This window comes from Hibiscus syriacus, unplaced genomic scaffold (assembly GCF_006381635.1).
Source record: "Hibiscus syriacus cultivar Baekdansim isolate YM2019G1 unplaced genomic scaffold, ASM638163v2 tig00001674_pilon, whole genome shotgun sequence".
Classification (NCBI taxonomy): domain Eukaryota; kingdom Viridiplantae; phylum Streptophyta; class Magnoliopsida; order Malvales; family Malvaceae; genus Hibiscus; species Hibiscus syriacus.
Genome location: NW_024061880.1, coordinates 134,682 through 153,849, shown reverse-complemented (window position 1 = coordinate 153,849; position 19,168 = coordinate 134,682). Strand labels below are relative to the sequence as shown.

The 19,168-nt window shown below is 35.7% G+C and overlaps 1 protein-coding gene and 1 pseudogene across 2 annotated transcripts; both read right to left on the bottom strand.

Annotated features, from left to right (window-relative positions):
• Positions 1–1,227: 1,227 nt before the first annotated feature.
• LOC120130864 (beta-glucosidase 40-like) lies at positions 1,228–18,972 on the bottom strand. 2 transcript variants are annotated; one of them, XM_039148025.1, is made up of 13 exons: positions 18,913–18,972; positions 3,954–4,020; positions 3,815–3,873; positions 3,636–3,711; positions 3,474–3,545; positions 3,238–3,325; positions 2,884–3,139; positions 2,633–2,748; positions 2,241–2,464; positions 2,120–2,151; positions 1,953–2,055; positions 1,763–1,871; positions 1,228–1,668 (listed from the first exon to the last, which is right to left on the bottom strand). In XM_039148025.1, exons 4-13 carry the CDS (start codon positions 3,694–3,696, stop codon positions 1,482–1,484), a joined length of 1,248 nt encoding a protein of 415 aa, XP_039003956.1. In that variant the 5' UTR covers positions 3,697–3,711; positions 3,815–3,873; positions 3,954–4,020; positions 18,913–18,972; the 3' UTR covers positions 1,228–1,481. The 2 variants fall into 2 exon arrangements, with proteins under 2 accessions (XP_039003956.1, XP_039003951.1); XM_039148020.1 differs by lacking the exon at positions 18,913–18,972 and adding an exon at positions 6,206–6,424.
• LOC120130895 lies at positions 12,024–19,053 on the bottom strand (annotated as a pseudogene).
• Between the last annotated feature and the right edge of the window lie 115 nt (positions 19,054–19,168).

Genomic DNA, 19,168 nt, shown 5'->3' with positions numbered 1-19,168 from the left:
TTACTAAAATAAAACAAAAACTAAAGTTTTTAACGGCGGGATACTAAAATGAAATAAAAAACTAAACTTTAGGTATGGTTTTGAAAAAAATTGAAAGTTTAGGTACTAAAATGGATCAAAATTGATGGTTTAGGTATACAACACGTAATTTGCCCTAGGATTAATTTTTTGCATGTCCTACATTAATTATACAAAAAACACAATCTAAAAAAATAAATAATCAATAAGTCAAGCCACATAAAAAATTAATTACATGCTGATTCAAACACATGCATGGCTTACACATTGATAACTATCAGTTAGTTTGTTTACAAATTAATATTTAAGATTCCCTCCCCTCCCACACTATTTAATCACACTAATCTTGTTCTTAGGCAAATTATGAAACAGCAAATCGCTAATACAGAGCTGGAGAGGAACGTAAAATGGCTGTAAATAATACTTGGGGGTTCATCTTCGTGGTTAAGCTCTTGAGCTTGTTCTTGATCGTTGGGATTGCTGGTTCGCAGTCGAATGATGAATATTGGAGAGCAGCCCATGCAACCTTTTATGGTGACATGAATGGGACCGAAACAATGTGTAATTTGGAGATGTATGTATGTATGTTGTGTTTTGATTGCTTGAGGTATTTTGACAGATGGGGCTTGTGGCTATGGTGATCTTATAAAGCAAGGTTATGGTCTAGAAACGACGGCCACAAGTACAGCTCTCTTCAACGACGGTCTAACCTGCGGCGCCTGTTTTGAAATCCGATGCTTTAACTCGAGACAGTGGTGCCTAAACGCGACCATCGTCGTGACCGCCACCAACTCTGTCCTCCGAACTACAGTAAACCAGAAGGAAATTGGTGCAATCCACCGTTGAGACACTTCGATCTATCGGTCTATCCCAACCGATGTTCTGACAGATTGCTATTTATCAAGCCGGCATTGTTCCGGTCATTTATTCGCGTCCCATACGTGAGAACGGGCGGTGTAAGTTCAAAATCAAGGGGAACCAATGGTGGATACTGGTGTTGGTATACAATGTGGCGGGATCTGGTGATGTTATAGACGTTAAGATGAAGGGTTCAAGTACGGATTGGATTCAGATGTGGCGGAATTGGGGCCAGAATTGGCAAACTTCGGCTAATCTTATCGTCAAAGCTTGTCGTTTCAGGTGGCTACAAGCGACGGTAGAATGGTGGAGTCCGACACGTCGCACTGTCTGATTGGCAATTCGGTGGTGTCTATGAAGGGAAACAATTTTATATCTAAGGCAATGTACAACTACATGTTCACTACAATTGTAATGGATTGAATAACTAATATTACAATCTAAACTTCCGAAACACCGGGAATCGAAACTGTTTACAATGCAAGTTTTAATATTCTTACATCTTGTTCAACAACAATTAATATGTTCATTGTAAAAGAATAATTTCCACACAACTATTCTATATGTTACAGCCAGCAACAGGGTGTCGTCCTAAGGATGTACAGCTACAATTCGTTTTTAAGCTGATGCAAGAAGTTCTTGAACCATTTGACAGAGTCCTTGGGGTACCTCTTGAGATCGTCTTTATAGTCCACGAAATATAGACCGAATCTCGTGGTGTAGCCGGCTCCCCACTCCCAGTTATCGAGCAGCGCCCACACGAAATACCCTTTAACATTGCAACCATCTTCCCTGCAGAGTTTGTTATTCATTACACCTCAATACATGATCACAGCATATGTATGCAATTATGTAATAGTGACATTGATAAGGGATCGTTATATACTTGATAGCAGCTAGCAGGTTAGTCAAGTAATCGTTGTGGTATCGGATTCTTTTCTCGTCCTTGAGAGCATTTTTAGTGGAGATGAATGGGCTGTTTGGGTCATCGTAACCTGTCATAAACGTTCACAAAGAAGGTAATGTTAAGGTCTTGTTATTTGAAGGCAATCCAAGAATGGAACTAACTCGATTACCATTTTCCGTAACGATAACTGGAGGATTTCCGTATTTTTCCTTGACGTATTTCATTAAACTTCTCATACCACTAGGTACTACGTATATCCATATAGAATTTGCCTGCAATATGACAGAAGGATAATTAGGTACAAGAATGAAAAGAACTAAAATCCAGCTTGTGTACCTTTTTTCCTATAGCTTTCCCATTTCTGAAAGCTGCATTCATTACGAACAAAGGTGTGAAGTCGGTTAGTTACTAGCGTTTCGACACAATAAACAATTAGAACTAAAGGATGTTTACTTACGTGACGTAAAGGTACCGGAATCGGAAACGGTGTCGTGTAGTAAATTGCCGATCAGATTAGTTTTGTTTTCTCTTGCATACCAGGTGGTGTAATGGTTAATGCCAACAAAATCCAAAGACCCCTTGAGAAGAGCGGATTCAGCTTTAGTAAACCTTGGCAACCGGCTTCCTACTCTGGTTATCATCGAACTTGGATAATCGCCGAATATCAATGGGTCCAAAAACCTGCAGATATCAAAGCATTACATCACCCCAGGGTAAAATATCTTGAATACTATGAGAAGATAGTATGATAGCATGATCAGCATGCACGATCAGTTCTTTTTTACAAGTGTAACCGAACCCCGATTAAGGGATGCGAAAAATTCAGGATGATTGCGGACTTAAAGTTACCAGCCAAGCTGAAAATCTTGTGCTCTTTTAGCTGCTTCAATGTCTTCAGTTTTATTAGTCTCTGGTTCATACCAAATCACATTAAATGATACCCCAACCTGTCCATGCTGCTTTGCCTGCATAGCAACAAATTGCTCTTAGATGCCGGCTCGTTTTGTAATGTGAACCAAGTCTAAAGTCCAAAATTCATAACTCTGCTTATTTTGATTCCAATTTTCGCAAACGTAACCCGACAGTATCCCGGATTTTACCTCGTACTTTTTCCTGTAAATATCCACTGCAGTTGCATGAGAAAGGAGAACATTGTGGGCAACAATGTAAGGCTCGGTTGAAGAGTCTCCGGCCTTGCAGAACAAACGAAGAACGATCGAGCAGCGTCCCGGTGCTTGGAGACCTACATCGTAACCTTGTACGGTAAACGTATCGGGTTCATTGAAAGTTGTCCAATGTTTCACTCTGTCACCAAATAACTTGAAGCATGTCTCAGCATACATGGCAAAGTCCTTTCTGCAAACGAACAAAGACGCGGTATTGCGGTATTTATCACTACGCTGAGAAAGAAATAATAATGAAATCATTTACATAACAATGCGGATTCCATTTACATGACTTGGGGATCAAGCCATCCATTGTATTTGTCCTCCAAAGCTTGGGGAAGATCCCAGTGGTAAAGGGTCACAAAGGGCTCGATTCCTGCATACGAAACACGCATTTCAAATCGCTACTACATACGAACATATACGGGATTTCACCTCGACTGCTGAATCATATATCAGATGCAGTTAAACAACGTTTCGATCTACGGTTGAACCGTGTTACGGTAAACCAGAACACCGGATACCTGCTGCAAGCAAAGCATTAATGAAATCGTTGTAATGATTGACACCGGCCTGATTTATCGCGCCTGAACCATCTGTTTCAAGCCAAAATGAGTGAGATCGAGAAACCGAATCAGCTTGAAGAAAAGGCTATGAAACAATGGTGTCAGCAATGTGAAACTCACTAGGGAATATCCTTGACCAAGCTATTGAAAACCTATAAGCATCCATTCCCATGTCTTTCATGAGTTGTATGTCTTCCTGTCTCCGGAAAACGAAACCGATTACGTGCCGTTCGTATTTTAGGAACACGAAAAGTCATCGGAATAAAAAAACGGAGTCTCCGACGAAGATCGTCACTTACCGAAAAGCGGTGGTACTGATCCACAGCAACATCTGCATTACTGCGATCAAGTATCTTCCCTGAAACATAAGGTGAAATGCTTAACGATAGTACACATATACAACAATACATACACATATACATAAAAAGAAATTATTACCAGAAGTATGTGAGAATGTGTCCCAAATAGTTGGTCCCCTTCCATCCTCCTTTACTGCTCCTTCAAACTGATTTTTTTATATTAAGAAAGTAATAAAAATAAAAATTAATAAACAAATATGAGTAAAGTACAACGGAGATCCTAAGCTATGCTCAAATGACCATTTTGGTCATTGAAATTTTAAAAGATACATACTAATCATCAAATTTATCATATTATTATAAAATAACCATTAAATTTTATTGAACTATTTCAAAATGATCATTAAGTTTTATTTAGCTGTTACAAAATAGTTATTAACTATCAAAATTTCACACTTATTATAATTTTAATATAATTATTCAATAAATTCCATAACTATTTTATAACTTCTAAAATTTTAATAATCAAAGCATTTTGGATGACAAACTGTCATGTTAAGACATTTCACACAGCACAGCAGATGAATTATTGTTTTGGATGACCATCCGTCATGATGGGAATAAATTGATGTTAACAGCAAATACTTTGTCGTTTTCCCTAGATTTTTCCTAGAAAATTCTCCTGTTTGGGTTGTCATTTTCCAGCAAAGTCATAATTGCAAGGAGGACCCTCTTAATTTGCTGCTGTTTAATTCCTTTTCACACAAGAAAAGAATTTATTCAAAAATTCGTAATAATGACATCTTGAAAGAATCACATGAATTGGACGACACACCGAATCATACTTTGTTTGTCTTTCTGGAAAGGAAAAAAAGTGGAATTTTAAATTATATTGTTCTAATCCAGAATAGTTTTCAATACCAGTATTTATTCGACACGTGTATTCTTCACGTATTTAAATGGTATCACTTCATACCTTATATGGGATATAAATATTTCAATAAATATTTGAAAATAAAGATTTATTTAATGGGTCACATTTTTTACTTCTTAAATACAATAACTAAATTTCAAATCATGCCGAAGGACAAGGACTAATAGCCTATTTTGACCATTTCTTTTCCTTTTTCGGGTTTATACCATTGTAGCGTAGAAATAGATAAGTACTAAATTATTGCTTATACTAATTATTATTATTTATGAAGAAGACAAAATAGAGACAATTACCATCAATATTGACAGAAGAAGCTTGCAAAATAAAAGCAAAAGTCAATGGAGTCAGAAACCAAAATTAAATAAGTAGAGGGCGTTTGACAAATTACCAATCAAATTATGGTGTTGGTCCCTCACTTTGTTCAAATATAAATATAGTCCAAATATTTTAATTTAGAATAAAATTCGATCATGTCTTCCAAATTAATTGCTAATAATGTCGATTAGGGATATTTAAAATACCTAAATTTAATTGAACTTTGGGTTCCTAATAAGTTGAGGTGGATTTTGTAGAGGAGAGAATCGAGATTGGATAAAATCAATTTAGAATAAAAAAAATTAGATTCGAGTTAACTCGGATAATTACTATAATATTTTTCTATATATAATTATGAATAATTATAATAATATCTTTCTATACATATTTTTTTTAATATCTTCATATTTTGAATAAGGAAAATATTTGGGAAATTTAAAATAATTTTTTACCCAAAAATTCAGAACAAATTCGGGACAGGTGAAAGACCACTGTTGGGGTGGGGAAGATTGAGAGAAAGTTTTCAATTTTCGATTCGGTTCGGGTTCTTGAACAAAAAACCGCCCCGTATCCATCCCCATTGTTAATTACTTGAACTAATTAAGGACGTATTAAAAGAGCATGGGGGAGGGACCAAATGCCGAATTAGACCAAAATAGTCGAGGATTAAAAATAACGGAACCTACAGTAACTGTTAACTACTCTATCTCTTCGACGGAAAAAGCTCGCCATAAACCATCATCAACCTCTAAAGACGTATCCCATTAATATATATATATATAACATAATCCTGAACCGGAAATCGATGCTCAAATTTCATCACTTTCCAGTCCTTATAGTCAGCGGCGGAGCCACCGTTTGTGTACACCCAAAAATCCGAATCTTTTTATTATTTACTTATTTTACTGATTATGTTCATTCTGAAATATTTTTTACGCATTGAAATCTGATTTTTTTTCCATTAATTACTCCTTTCACCGCTGTCTACTCTAAAAATATTTTTGTATCCGTAAATACTTTTAATCCGAGGTTGTAATTTATCCTTAATACAAAGCAATAATAATGACAAAACACGAAAAGTAAATCGAAAGACTGAAACTTGAATGGATAGATTTAACCGGAGAAGAAAGCTTAGAACCAACCTGGAAGGCAGAGGAGGCTGTTCCGAAAATGAAGCCTTTAGGGAAACTGGCTCTGCTAAAATTCTGGGAAAATCCAGCTTGGATTAACCCCAAAGCCATCACTGAAATTATAGCAAAAGCAATGCCCTTTCTAAGCAACACCATGCTTGTTTTTCCCTCTTTTTTCAGCCAAAGATTGAAGCTTTGGGATGAGAGGGTTGTTGAGAGATCAATGCAGGTGGGGAGATCTGGGTTTGGGGTTTATTATTTATAGTGAAGAGTTGGATCGAGAGAAAGGAAATGTCTGCACCAAAATGAGCAGAATCTAAAGTCCTGTGTTCACACGTGTTGTGTTCATGAGATTAGCGGGTGATAAATTGATGCTTAATTAGCTTCCTTTTGCTTCTGTTTTGGATTTCTCTAAATCCGTATTCCATATATGATAAACTACAAATTACATCACTCAACTTTCTTATTAATCATGTTTTAGTCACTAAGGTTTAAACAATTTCAATTTAATCACCGACCTTTTTATTTTAAAAAATTATGAATTGGACACACCTAATCATATTTCGTTCGACATTCTGAAAAAAAAAAACTGAAAATTTTAAATTATATTGTTCTAATCTATAAAATTTTGAATACCAGTATTTATTTGACACGTGCATTCTTCATGTATTTAAATGATATCACTTCATACCTTATATGGGATATAATATTTTAATAAATATATGAAAATAAAGATTTATAACAAACACACAGATTTTACCATCATATTGTGCATAAATAAAATACATTTGATGTTATTACGTAGGATAACCATATAATCTAAATATATATAGTGGATAAGTGATAATAGAATTGATGTTTATCATAGATAGAAGGTTTAATTAATAGAATTGATGTTTATCATAAATAAAATACATTTGATGTTACTACGTAGGATAATCATAGAATCTAAATATATACATATAGTGGATAAGTGATAATAGAATTGATGTTTATCATAGATAGAAGGTTTAATACAAAAAATAAGTATTTAAATTATGCTTTGAAATACGTTTTAGTTTTTAAAGAATTTTTTGTTAAAAATAAGTGATTAATGTTTTCTCTTATGTTCATTTATGTTCGTTTGTTTATATTCGTTTACTTTCATTCGTTAAAATATTAAGACCCAATAAATTTTAACTTGACACCCATTAATATTTTAAAATTCCATTAATTTTAAATACAAATAAAAAAAGATCAAAACAATTAAATACAAATTAAATATGAAGTTGCAACTTATACTAATGAATTTTATGTGATTATTATTTTTGTGGTTTATGTTCATTTATGTTCGTTTACTTTTGTTCGTTTGTATTTGTTTACATCCGTTCGTTTATATTCGTTCATTTGTGTTCGTTTATAATTTAAATGGACGAACACGAACAAGCTACATTCTTTAACGAACAAACACGAACAAGAAATTATGTGTTTGTTTATGTTCATGTTTGTTCATTTGTTTTGTTAAAGTTAAACGAACGAACATGAACATACCCTCATTCGTGTTCGTCCGATTCATTTACAGACGTAGTCATTACGATCCAATCACATAAAAGTAATGTTGAAAATTGTATACACTTATTCTTAAATTCTTTAGGCACGAAAACAATTACACATTATCTCTTACGTTTTGGATAATTGCTTTTCCAACTAACCAATAGTTGTGTTGCCTACACCATAATACTGGTCAACGGGCAAATATCTTGTGAATATGGACATTCGTTTTTTATATGGTTAAGTTAGATCAGATATGAATGGATGTTAAACTTTATAAATAAGCTAAAATTAATAATTTTAACTAGATATTATATATTGACATAGGTTTAAAGGTCAATAGCTTAAAATTCATAAATTTGAATCTAATTCAAAATAATTTAATAAACTTTCTTATGTACCATTCATATTTCTTTTTTTCATTTTTATTGATCGGCGGTGGAATCAACTTTGATGTTGATTGTCGATCGTCGGTTTTTTTTTATTGTCATTTAATTTTTTATATCACGTCTTTATTTTTTATCTTATTTTTATGTTTCAATAAGTCTACCTTTATGCCACGTTTCCGGTCACTTGATCGTTATTTTTTATTTATCTGTTTTAAGGGTTGCTTCAGCAACGTCATATTGATCATCGTCACGACTTATCAATATGACGTTGCTTATTTGTTATTATGATGACATCCCTTACTATAAACCTTTGAATTGGATTTGGATATTGATTTGCGTTTGTGGATAGTTTTTTCATGTCGTTTAACTCTGATTTGTGGTTTTATCGGTGATCTTTTAATAGTTTGATCCCCTTCTGTTGTTCATTTGCCAATACGATCAGATTTGTTTCTGTCTATCATGGTTTGAGTTTTGGTTAGATTTTTTAATCTTTCTTTGTAAGGTATTGAGGCGATCTTAAGTTGCTCATTTGTGACAATAATTTTAGTAAAATGTCCAAGTTACATGCTTAATTTACGATTATGATTGTAAATCTCGATTATAATTTAAATTATTTTTTTAAATAAAATTAATGGCTTCTATAAAAAAAAGTCAATCGTCAATTCTTTTTATTTTTTTCATCAATTTCTCTCTTTGTTCAATATTTTTTTAACTTTTTTGTCTTTTTTTATTTTACATATTTTTTATTAAACTAAGGTGATTACGAAATAGTATTTGTTTTAAATACTCTCAATCATTTGACAATGAACGTTCAATCACCCTATTGCAGCTGCTGGTGCTCAAACATGTGACATCTAGGAACAACAATAATTCTTTTAACCACTGAGGTAAGTTGGTTCGTAATTATTTATATTCTTATAGGAGGATTCATCATGCTATTACGTCTAGCTAGTTTCTTTGAATTTAAAATTAATTAGCATATTAACAATTTTTCATAACAGAAAGTCCGGGATGTAAAATTACATCATCATGTTCGAAAATCACAATCAAATAAAACTGAGAACAAGAAGTCACCCACGTTCCTTCACGTTGTTTAGTTGTTTCATGCGATTTGGTAAGTTAGCATGAAAACGAAGGCCTTTTTGTTTATATATATATATATACTCGTCAGATGATATCGAAAACAACATTTAATTAAACAAACCCTTGTGTATTTAGTGACATGTTCTATTTTTTTATTGGGGTGCTTGTAATAATTATCTTATAAGCAGGGCTTGCTTAAACTTCGAAGCGACGCAAAAGCATGCTGAGAAACAAGTTCATCGACGTCATTTGAAACGTGGCCTACATGCAAAGAAGAAAGTATTTTCATTATCATGCCGGCAAGTAGTTAGGTTTTGATTCTCCTCTCGTTTTCGTATGTGATTACAAGGAAAAGCAAAGAATATGTGTTATATCCGAATTTCACAAGCATCAGCTACATGCATATACACGTTAAACGATATCGACTTTCTAAACATTCTTTATTATTATTATTATTATTCATAAAAGTCTACGCTACAAGGCCACGCAACCCACGCCTCTAATAACCACCTTCCAGCTGGCAACAACTAACAATCGCTCACCACAACAGATTACTCGGCACAACAAACGCTCAACAATTTCGTTACGTAAACTTTATACCAACATTTTCTCATCTTAGTCAAAATTCAAGAATTAACGCTGCTAACAACGTTAAGTTTGCAACCACATAAGTTCAGACACCACATCGGCTATCCCACGATACTCGGTCTCTGTTGTAGAGCGAGAAACAGATTGTTGTTTTCTAGAACACCAACAAATTAAATTACCACCAATATACACACAATACCCTGATACAAATCTTCAATCATCCGAATTACTAGCCCAATCTGCATCCGAGAATGTAAAGCGCCATGCATATCCACCGAAACATTTGGAGTATCACCACGAACCATTTCCGTACTACGTCCATGAGTGAGCTCCACAATAGAACTTGGATCACCTTCACAACCACGCATAGAGCACAACAGAGGAACAGCACCTGGGACAACAAAAATATCCTTACTAGGGCAGAAAGTCTTCTTAGAAGTAGAACCATCATCACCATCGGAAGTAAAAGGAAACACCCACTCATCAAAGACCACATGTAGGGACAAGTACACCTTTCCATCTTTTGTCAAGCAAAAGTACCCTTTGTGTTGAGAGCTATAACCAGTAACGTGCAAGGTAGAGAACGAAATGTAAACTTTTGTGATTAAAATGGGCACATGCACGGAAACCATCGACAACCAAACACCAACAAGTGATCTTGCTTAGGCACTTCGTCAAACAACTTCTCATAAGGAGATACACCAATACACCATGAAGAACCTTGGTGAACAACCGATTAATGACATGAACCATAGTAACAACCGCATAAGACCAAAACCGCAAAGGTAACGAAGTTTGAGCCAATAAAGTTAAAGCCATATCAATAACATGTCGATGTCTACGCTCAACAATACCATTTTGTTGAGATGTATGAGGACAACTGATACGATGAAGTATTCTACTATCTTGAAGAACTTGACAACGTCTAATATTCGTCACCCCAATCACTTTGAACAGCTTTAATGGACACATTAGATTAAACATGCACCATTCGTTGAAACTGAAGAAACATTTGCAACGTTTGAGATTTAACACATAATAAAAAAACCCAAGTATAACAAGAGTAAACATCCACAAATGACACATAATATTTAAATCCATTGGAGGACACATGCAGAGGTCCCCAAAGATCCGTAAACACTAATTGAAATAGCATAGTGTACTGAGATTGAGAATCAATAAACATGAATTTGGGCGATGCCAAATCGGCTCCTATGCCTATGTTGTCATCACTTAAACTCTTGACAATTTCATTTACGTAAACTTTACATCAACAAAAGAAAACTATATATATATATTCATGTTCGAATCATGTTCGATATATATATTATGATCAAGCATATGCCAGGAAGTTCTTGAACCATTTAACGGAGTTTTTGTTAAAAATTAAACCAACTTTCGGTGGAAAGTTGGATTTAATTAATCCACCGAATGGAAAATGTCAAAAAGGGTGGCTTTGTGTTGAAAATTAACAATGGTAGAAATGCACTTTTAGTCATTATAATTTAGGGTATTTACAAATTAGTCCTTAAGCTTCAACTATAAATACCCTAGCTCATTTAGCTTCAAAACCATCCCAAAGCATTCTAGCTTTCTTCCAATACTATAGAGAATTTAGAGAGTTTCTTGAAGAATTGTTTTCTCCTTTTTATCAAGAGAAAATTATCATTGTTTTCTCCTTGGTAGATCGAGAGAGGTTGTAATTCTTATTTTTCTCATAGTGAAATTCTTCTACCGTTGCCCGTGGTTTTTACCCTATATTATTTAGGGGTTTTCCACGTAAATTTTGTGTCTCTTTTATCTTCAATTTTTATTTTCTCAAATTATCAGTTGCATTTTTTCTCTATCCGATAGCTGTCTTCCGCAACAATTGGTATCAGAGCTAGATTAGAGTGTGTAATATCTGCTTATTGTCTTTGTGGTTGCCACCAAAAGGTGGATCCTCCAACATAAGAAAGTAAGAAGTTATTACCCATTCTTTGAAGGTTCCAGAGAATTATTCACGATAGTGAAATAGTGGGAGCTATCCGTAAACGAAGCAATGGCAACGAAATTTGATATTAAAAAGTTCAATGGGAGAAATTTCTCATTGTGAAAATTGAAGATGAAGGCTATCCTGAGGAAAGACGGTTGTCTAGCAGCTATCAGCGAAAGACAGTAGATTTCACAGACGACAACAAATGGATCGAAATGGACGGAAATGCTATGGCAAACTTTCATCTAGCATTAGCAGATGAAGTATTGTCAAGTATCGAGGAGAAGAAGACAACTAAGGAGATATGAGATCATCTCACCAAACTGTACGAGGCCACATCGCTGCACAATAAAATTTTTCTTAAGAGAAAATTGTACACTCTCCGTATGCCAGAATCTACTTCAGTGACGGAATACTTAAATACACTGATCACTTTATTTTCTCAGCTTACATCCTTAAGTTGTAAAATAGGAGAACAAGAACGTGCTGAACTTCTACATCAAAGTCTACCGGATTCGTATGATCAACTCATTATCAACTTGACAAACAGTAATATCACGAGTCTAGTCTTCGATGACGTTGTAGCTGCTATTCTACAAGAAGAAAATAGGCGCAAGAACAAGGAAGACAGACAAGTAAATATGCAACAAGCAGAAACATTAACAACGATGACAACGATGAGACGAAGATCAACAGAACGTGGCCAAAGCAGCAGTCACAAACATGGTAGATCGAAGTCGAGGAGCAAGAAGAATTTAAAGTGCTACAACTGTGGAAAGAAAGGTCACTTGAAGAAGGATTGTTGGAGTCTAAATAAAAACTCCAATCCACAAGGCAATACCGCAAACACTTCAGATGATGGAGATGCTATATGTTGTGAAGCGTCAACCACCGTGGAAGGCAGAAAAAGATTTGCAGATATATGGCTCATTGATTCTGGAGCAACATATCACATGACCTCAAGAAGAGAATTGTTCCATCATTATGAACCTGTCTCAGGAGGATCTGTGTATAGTTGTAATGATCATGCCTTGGAGATCGTTGAAGTGGGAACCATCAAATTGAAGATGTATGATGGAACAATTAAAGTTGTTCGAGATGTGCGGCACATGAAAAGCCTGAAGAAAAATTTATTATCCTACAGATTGTTGGATAATAATGCAAGCAAGATTGAAACACTGAAAGGAATCATGAAGGTGTTCCGTGGAGCGCTTGTGGTGCTGAAAGGCGAAAAGATAGCAGCAAACTTGTACATACTGAAGGGAGAGACTTTGCTAGAAGCAGAAGCCTCTGTTGCCTCATGTAGTTCAGATTCTGCAATGTTATGGCATCAGAAACTTGGACACATGTCAGAACAAGGAATGAAAGTCCTTGTGGAGCAAAAACTACTTCCAGGCTTAACAAAGGTAACACTTCCTTTGTGTGAGCATTGCGTAACAAGTAAGCAGCACCGATTGAAATTCAACAAATCAAATTCTAGAGGCAAAAATGTTCTAGAATTGGTTCACTATGACGCATGGCAAGCACCAGTTACATCCCTAGGCGGAGCAAAATACTTTGTCTCATTTATTGATGACTACTCTAGGAGATGTCGGGTGTACCCTATTAAGAAGAAGTCAGATGTATTTTTCAACTTTCAAAAACTTCAAATCGCGGGTGGAACTTGATTCTGGAAATAAGATCAAGTGTTTCAGAATAGATAATGGAGGAGAATACACAAGTGAAGAATTTGATGACTTTTGCAGGAAAGAAGACATCAAAAGACAGTTCACAGTGGCGAACACTCCTCAACAAAATGGAGTGGTGGAGCGGATGAACAGACCCTTGTTAGAAAGAACAAGAGCAATGTTGAGGGATGCAGGCCTAGAAAAATCATTATGGGTAGAAGCAGTCAATACCGCTTGTTATTTGGTGAATCGAGCTCCATCAACTGCAATAGAGTTAAAGACACCAATGGAAATGTGGACTGGTAAACCAACTGATTATTCAAACCTCCATGTATTTGGAAGTATTGTGTACGTGATGTACAACTCCCAAGAAATTTCAAAGCTGGATCCAAAATCAAGGAAATGCAAATTCTTGGGGTATACTGATGGAGTAAAGGGGTATCGCTTGTGGGATCCCACTTCCCGCAAAGTGATCATTAGTAGAGATGTTATCTTTGTAGAAGATAAGCTACAAAGAAAAGAAGACGATGATAGCGCTGAAAAGTCAGAGACTACACAAATATATGTGGAAAAGGAGTTTGAACAAGGAGATTATTCTGAAGCAGAACCAGTACAAGATGAACAAGAACCAGAGAGTTCTGAAGCTCCAACAACTCGTCAATCAGATCGTGTGAGAAGACGTCCCAATTGGCACTCAGGTTATGCTATAGAAGGTAATATTGTATACTGCCTTTTAACAGAGGACGGTGAGCCATTAACATACCAAGAGGCAATAAACAACTCAGATGCTTCACTGTGGATGATGGCGATGCAAGAAGAAATTGAAGCCCTTCATAAAAATAATACATGGGACCTTGTGCCATTACCACAAGGAAGGAAGCCAATTGGTAACAAATGGGTCTTCAAAATCAAGCGAAATGGTGACGATCAAGTTGAGAGGTATCGTGCAAGACTGGTGGTCAAAGGATATGCTCAAAAAGAAGGTATTGATTTCAATAAAATATTTTCTCATGTGGTTCGACTAACAACAGTTCGAGTAGTTTTTGCAATGTGTGCTACATTGGACTTACATTTAGAGCAGCTAGATGTTAAAACAACTTTTCTTCATGGAAATCTTGAAAAAGAAATTTATATGCTCCAGCCTGAAGGTTTTGAAGAAAAAGAAAAGAAGAACTTGGTTTGCAGGTTGAACAAATCTCTGTACGGTCTAAAGCAGGCGCCGAGGTGTTGGTATAAGAGATTTGATTCTTTCATTATGTGCCTTGGATACAACAGGCTTAATGCAGACCCTTGTGCTTATTTCAAGAGGTCTGGTGATAACAATTTTGTTATTTTGTTGTTGTATGTGGATGACATGTTGGTTGCAGGACCCAACAAAGATCATATTGAAGAATTGAAGGCACAACTGGCTAGGGAATTTGAAATGAAGGACTTGAGATCAGCAAACAAGATTCTAGGGATGCAAATTCACCGAGACAGAAGTAATAGGAAGATTTGGCTTTCACAAAAGAATTACTTGAAAAAAATATTGTCACGATTCAGCATGCAAGATTGTAAGCCAATTTATACCCCTATTCCTATTAACTTCAAATTATCCTCCAGTATGAGTCCTAGCAGTGAAGAAGAGAGGATGGAGATGTCTCGAGTACTGTATGCATCAGTAGTGGGAAGTTTAATGTTCGCTATGATATGCACAAGACCAGACATTGCACAAGCAGTGAGAGTGGTTAGTCGGTACATGGTGATTCCAGGCAAAGAGCATTGGAATATTGTAAAGATGATCCTAAGATACATCAAAGGGACCTCAAATGTTGCATTATGTTACGGAGGATCAAACTTACTTATAAATGGGTATGTCGATTCTGACTATGCAGGGGATTTGGATAAAAGCAAATCTACTAAAGGATATGTGTTCAAAATTGCTGGTGGAGCTGTAAGTTGGGTTTCAAAATTGCAGTCAGTTGTGGCTACATCCACAACATAGGCAGAATATGTAGCAGCTACACAAGCCAGTAAAGAAGCAATTTGGTTGAAGATGCTATTGGAGGAGCTTGGGCACAATCAAGAGTTTGTCTCTCTGTTTTGTGACAGTCAAAGCGCCTTGCATCTAGCAAGGAATCCATCATTTCATTCAAGGACAAAACACATACGAGTTCAATACCATTTAATTCGTGAAAAGGTGGAAGAAGGGACAGTAGATATGCAGAAGATCCATACCAAAGACAACATAGCAGATTTCATGACGAAGGCGATCAATACCGATAAATTTACTTGGTGTCGATCCTCTTGTGGCCTGTCAGAAACTTAAGCAACATGATGGTACAAGGTAGAAAGAATGGTGTGAAGATATGATTGTTTTAATTAAATCTACAAGTGGGAGATTGTTGAAAATTAAACCAACTTTCGGTGGAAAGTTGGATTTAATTAATCCACCGAATGACAAATGTCAAAAAGGGTGGCTTTGTGTTGAAAATTAACAATGGTAGAAATTCACTTTTAGTCATTGTAATTTAGGGTATTTACAAATTAGTCCTTAAGCTTCAACTATAAATACCCTAGCTCATTTAGCTTCAAAACCATCCCAAAGCATTCTAGCTTTCTTCCAATACTATAGAGAATTTAGAAAGTTTCTTGAAGAGTTGTTTTCTCCTTTTTATCAAGAGAGAATTATCATTGTTTTCTCCTTGGTAGATCGAGAGAGGTTGTAATTCCTATTTTTCTCATAGTGAAATTCTTCTACCGTTGCCCGTGGTTTTTACCGTATATTATTTAGGGGTTTTCCACGTAAATTTTGTGTCTCTTTTATCTTTAATTTTTATTTTCTTAAATTATCAGTTGCATTTTTGCTATATCCGATAGCCGTCTTCCGTAACAGTTTTTAGGGTATCTCTTGAGGTTATCATTATAGTCCACAAAATATAGACCAAACCTCGAAGTATATCCAAAAGCCCATTCCCAGTTATCCAGAAGAGACCATGCAAAATAACCTTTAACATTGCATCCATCTTCCCTGCATCATAATGTTATGTGTCGAACATAAGCGTCGGCTACGGACTATTCGAAAAAAAATGAAAAATTCGAATAACATATCATATACGAAAGGTTATTGTTATCGTACTCGATAGCAACAAGCAGGTTAGTTAAGTAATCAGCGTAATATTTGATTCTTTTCTCGTCCTTCAAAGCATCTTCAATTGGGATCAATGTGCTATTTGGATCATCCATTCCTAATTAAAATAACAAATTAATGAAAATTTAGCTCTTCTGGTAATGGTGAATAAAAATGGACCATTTAAGATGTATGTATGTATGTGTATGCATGTATGTATACCATTTTCTGTGACAATGACTACAGGGTTTCCATACTTCTCCTTGAGGTAATTCATTAAGCTTCTCATGCCATAGGGCACAATGTATAACCATATAGAATTTGCCTGCAATTCGATGGAAGTTAAATGAAAGCGGAAATGATCGTAAAACTGATGTAAAATATCGGTCGGAATCAGCAGTTCCCGAGATGATAGATGAAAGTTCGAATCGTATACCACATCTCCTATAGGCTTCCCATCTTTATCGAAAGCTGCAACAAAGCAGTATCTTCAGTCAAATGATTAAGGATAGCAACTAAATACTATGAACAGTTCAAGTGATGAAATGCAGTTTAGTACGTATAGCATAGGCATTGGCATCCGATACAACATCGTTAAGTAGATCGCCGATCGGATTCGTTCCATTTTCACTTGCATAATATGTACTGTAATGATTGATGCCAACAAAATCTAATGAACACTTTAGAAGTGCTGTCTCGGATTCCGTAAAAGTTGGCAGTCGAGTTCCAACTCGGCTTCTCATGGAGCTCGGATAATCTCCGATGATCAACGGGTCTAGAAACCTGCAGGGGATTTTGTCCTAACATCAATACAAGTACAACCAGAAGTTGATATAATTTGCAAGAAACTTATGAAAGTGATTGTAATTACCAGCCAAAGCTGAAAATCTTGGGCCCTTTGAGTTGCTTCAATGTTTTCTGTTGCATTTGTCGCTGGTACAAACCATTTAACATCCAATGATATCCCAATTGATCCATTTTGTTTATCCTGCATAGTACGTTGCAGAAAATGTGAAACTACTGATGTTGCCTGCTTATTCCCGGTCCGAAGTGAAGCCGAACAGCCAAAGTAACCCAAATTTTCTACCTTGTAATTTTTCCTATAAATATCCGCAGCAGCTGCATGGGAGAGGAGGACGTTATGGGCAACAATGTAAGGCTCAGTCGAAGAGTTTCCGACCCTGCAGAACCCATCGAGCAGCGCCTCGGTGCTTCGAATCCTGTATAATAGCCTTGTATGGAGAACGAATGAGGTTCGTTAAATGTGATCCAATGCTTCACCCTGTCGCCGAATTTCTCAAAGCATATCTCAGCATACAAAGCAAAGTCCTTTCTGCAAACGTGCGGAGCCATGTTCATTACTCAGTAAAAATTAAGAACAATAATATATATATATATATATATATATATATACGCAGATGATTTTCAAAGATCATTCATGCGTAAAGAACGTTGTTCACATAATTTGGCGATCGAGCCATCCAATGTACTTGTCCTCCAATGCTTGAGGGAGATCCCAATGGTAGAGTGTCACATATGGTTCAGTCCCTTCATCATAACACCATAAAAAAGCTTCTACTTGTATACACATACGCATATCAGATTCCTTTTCCAGGCAATGGTGAACAATACCTTTAGCAAGCAGAGCATTGATGAGATTATTGTAATGATCAAGACCTGCTTGATTGATTTCTCCACTACCATCTGTTCCAAGAACAACAAAATCGTTACCATTTTTCATTTCTTCCATACTAAAGCTTCGACTGCAAGCCAAACCGACACCAAACTTCTTTCATAAACCAAAGGTGCAATACAAATTTACTAGGCAATATCCGAGACCAAGTAATCGAAAACCGATAAGCATCCATCCCCATGTCTTTCATGAGTTGTATATCTTCCTGGGAAAACAAACTCACATGCCATTGAAACTAAAAGAGCATTTCGATGAGAAAACTGCAGATGTTTCATTTGGCTAGGCTTACGACGTAACGGTGGTATTGATCGACGGCAACATCAGCATTAGTGCCATCAAGAATTATCCCTGCAGCCATGGAATATGGTTATACGTTCAACATAGACCAGAACTGCTAATTAATGATAAATGTAAATACCTGTAGAGTGTGAGAATGTATCCCAAATGGTTGGTCCCCTTCCATCCTCCTTCACTGCTCCCTCATACTGGAAAATTAAATAACCAAAGTGATCATTGAAGTAATTATATTTCATAGTTCAAATGGTTCTTTTTGTTCATTAAAGTTTCAAAAGTTACAAAATAGTCATCAAACTATAAAAAAAAAATCCTTTTTTGCTATGTGGACTTCAGGATAGATAAAACTAACAAAATAGAGAAAGTAAATAAATTAAAAAAAGACTAAAACCTGGTATGAAGCAGAGGCAGTCCCAAAAACAAAGCCCTTTGGGAAACTGCCTCTGCTGATATTCTGTGAAAGCCCACATGTCTGGTGGATTCCAAGAACAAATAATGCTATTGTAAAAACAATGCCTTTCCCTGTACGCATGTTTCTTTCAAACATAAAGAGGATATTTTCTCTTTGGTTTCTGCATCTATGTACATGTAAGTGTATATATTGTGTTCTTTTTCTTGTTCTAAGGATGTTTTTTTTTTCAGGTTTT